The sequence below is a fragment of the Gossypium arboreum genome, chromosome 1 (assembly GCF_025698485.1).
Source record: "Gossypium arboreum isolate Shixiya-1 chromosome 1, ASM2569848v2, whole genome shotgun sequence".
Taxonomy (NCBI): Eukaryota; Viridiplantae; Streptophyta; class Magnoliopsida; order Malvales; family Malvaceae; genus Gossypium; species Gossypium arboreum.
The window spans coordinates 112955461-112957723 of record NC_069070.1 but is presented as its reverse complement, the minus strand read 5'-3'; the positions used below and the strand labels follow the sequence as shown (position 1 = coordinate 112957723).

The 2263-nt window shown below is 44.2% G+C and overlaps 1 protein-coding gene across 1 annotated transcript; it reads right to left on the bottom strand.

The window, feature by feature from the left end:
- Positions 1-477: 477 nt before the first annotated feature.
- LOC128280758 (uncharacterized) lies at positions 478-1870 on the bottom strand. The gene is made up of 3 exons (XM_053019115.1): positions 1661-1870; positions 1562-1603; positions 478-1431 (listed from the first exon to the last, which is right to left on the bottom strand). The coding sequence occupies exons 1-3, from the start codon at positions 1868-1870 to the stop codon at positions 478-480; spliced, it is 1206 nt and encodes a 401-aa protein (XP_052875075.1).
- Positions 1871-2263: the final 393 nt, after the last annotated feature.

Below are 2263 nucleotides of genomic sequence, written 5' to 3'. Positions count from 1 at the left end.
ACACACATCCAAAGATCTTCAAATGAGACCTTTGTTGGCTTAAGTCCATGCCATGCTTGAAGGGTGTCTTGACTTTGACAAAGATGTGTTGGAAGCTTGTTGAGCAAGTACACTGAGCTATTGATGACCTCAGCCCAAAAGGAGTTAGGAAGCTTGCTTTGAAACAACAAGCACCTAGCCATATCCATCACAGTTCTATTCTTCCTCTCACACACTCCATTTTGTTGAGGAGTGTAGGCGTGGTCGGTGATGTTGGATCCCACCTGCTCACATAGCCTCTTGAATCTCTCAGACAAATACTCACCCCATTATGCATCCTTAATGTTTTGATCCTACATCCAACTTGGTTTTCACCAAAGCTTTGAACTTGCAAATGCTTCAAACACATCGACTTCATTTGGGAAGAAAATCCAGCAAAATCTAGTCGATCATCAATGAAAAGGACAAAGTACTTACTCCCATTTAATGAAGGAGTCTTCATCGGGCCACAAATGTCGAATGCACTAGCTCAAGCTTCTCTCGAGCTCTCCGGGCTTGATCGACAGAAATGGCTTTCTTGCTTGCTTGCAAGTGACATACATCACAAACACCTTCTAATGGCTCAACCTTGGTCATATCCTTTGCCAAACCAAGTCTATGCAACAGATCGAGTGACTTGAAGTTAACATGGCCTAGCCTCTTGTGCCATAGACCAGCACTCTCACTCTGGCTCGAATAAGCCTTCTTCTCAAGTTGGCTAACATCCAACATGAAACATTTGTCAGCCATAGGAACTGTGGCAGTTTCTTGCCCAAGAAAATCCTTGATGACACAAGAACCATTCTTAAAAATCAATGAGTAGCCCTTCTCAACCAACTGACCAACACTTAACAAGTTCTGATCAATATCGGGCACATACAAAACATCTGAAATTAGCTTGTTACCCGAACTAGAGCTGATTAACACATCTCCCTTGCCTCTAGCTTCAATCAGGTTTCCATTCCCAATCCTGATCCTCGAGCTGAAACTCCTATCAAGTTCTTTAAACAGACTCACATCACCGCCATATGATGCGAAAGCACCACTATCCACTAGCCAACCGCACTTGGCTCGCTTCGTGGTTGTAAGGCAAGATGCATCAAGACATGCTCCTCCCGAATGGAACATCTTCAACAACTCGTGCTCGATCTTGTTGTGTTGGTACTTTGCCTTTATTCCCGCAAAGCTTCTCAACATAACCAAATTGTTTGCATTTCCAACATTGAACATCCGGTCTTCTCCAATGAACTTCTCGAATGTGTGGTCCTCTTGCAGTGAGTGCATGGTGGGTAACTTCTCCGCTTGAATCTCTTCTCGACTTCTCCTTTTCTCAAGCCAAGGCTTTTTGCTTTTCGACTTGAATTGGAGCTCTCTCGGCCTTTGCTTGGAAGGCCCCTCGAGTGCTCTTCTTGCCTATTGGCCCTCCTCGCTCCAAGGCATAGAGTGAATTCACAAGCTCGAGACAAAGAAATAGTGGTAAGGTCTCTCGAGTCCTCTAATGAGGAGATTTTGGACTCAAACCTTTCGGAAGGGTAGTGATCACCTTCTCAACAACCACGCTTTCAGCAAAATCATCACCAAGCAACTGACATCATTGTTGCAGTGGTCATAATTCGATCGAATATTGCTTGATAGACTCAACCTCCTTCATCTTGAGGTTCTCAAGTCTCTCCTCAAATTGATCAACTGTTCTGCTGGTCTTCTCGGACCCCATGAACTCTTCCTTCAACCTGTCCCAAGCTTGCTTAGGTGAGTCACATGCCATAATGCGAGTGAAGATCACGCCGACACTCCATTTTGCAAACAGCCATAGCTTTTGGCTTCTTGGCGTCTCCTCAAGATCTTGCCTCATCCGAGCAATGGTGGGATTGGCTCTCAAGGGAGGTGGCTCGGCATCATTCTCCACTACACTCCACAGATCATGTGCCGAAGGTAAGTCTTCATTTTACCACCCAAATGTGGTAGTTCTCACCAAAGGAAAACAGTGGTGGAGGAGGTGTGAAGCTCATCCTACAAACAACAAGTTCAACAGCTTTGGTTTCCTACTTTCTTAAGCTTAAAATCTCAAACAACAAACTACAAGAGAAGGCCCTCAAAGACTTAGGCTCTTGATACCATTTGTTAGAACAAAGTTAGCAGCAACAATATACAAACAACTATAAATTTGCTTAAGAACAAAAATGAAACCGAGAGCAAGAGAGAGTGAACTTGAGCACACACTTGGATGATAAAATCAGCAGCATTC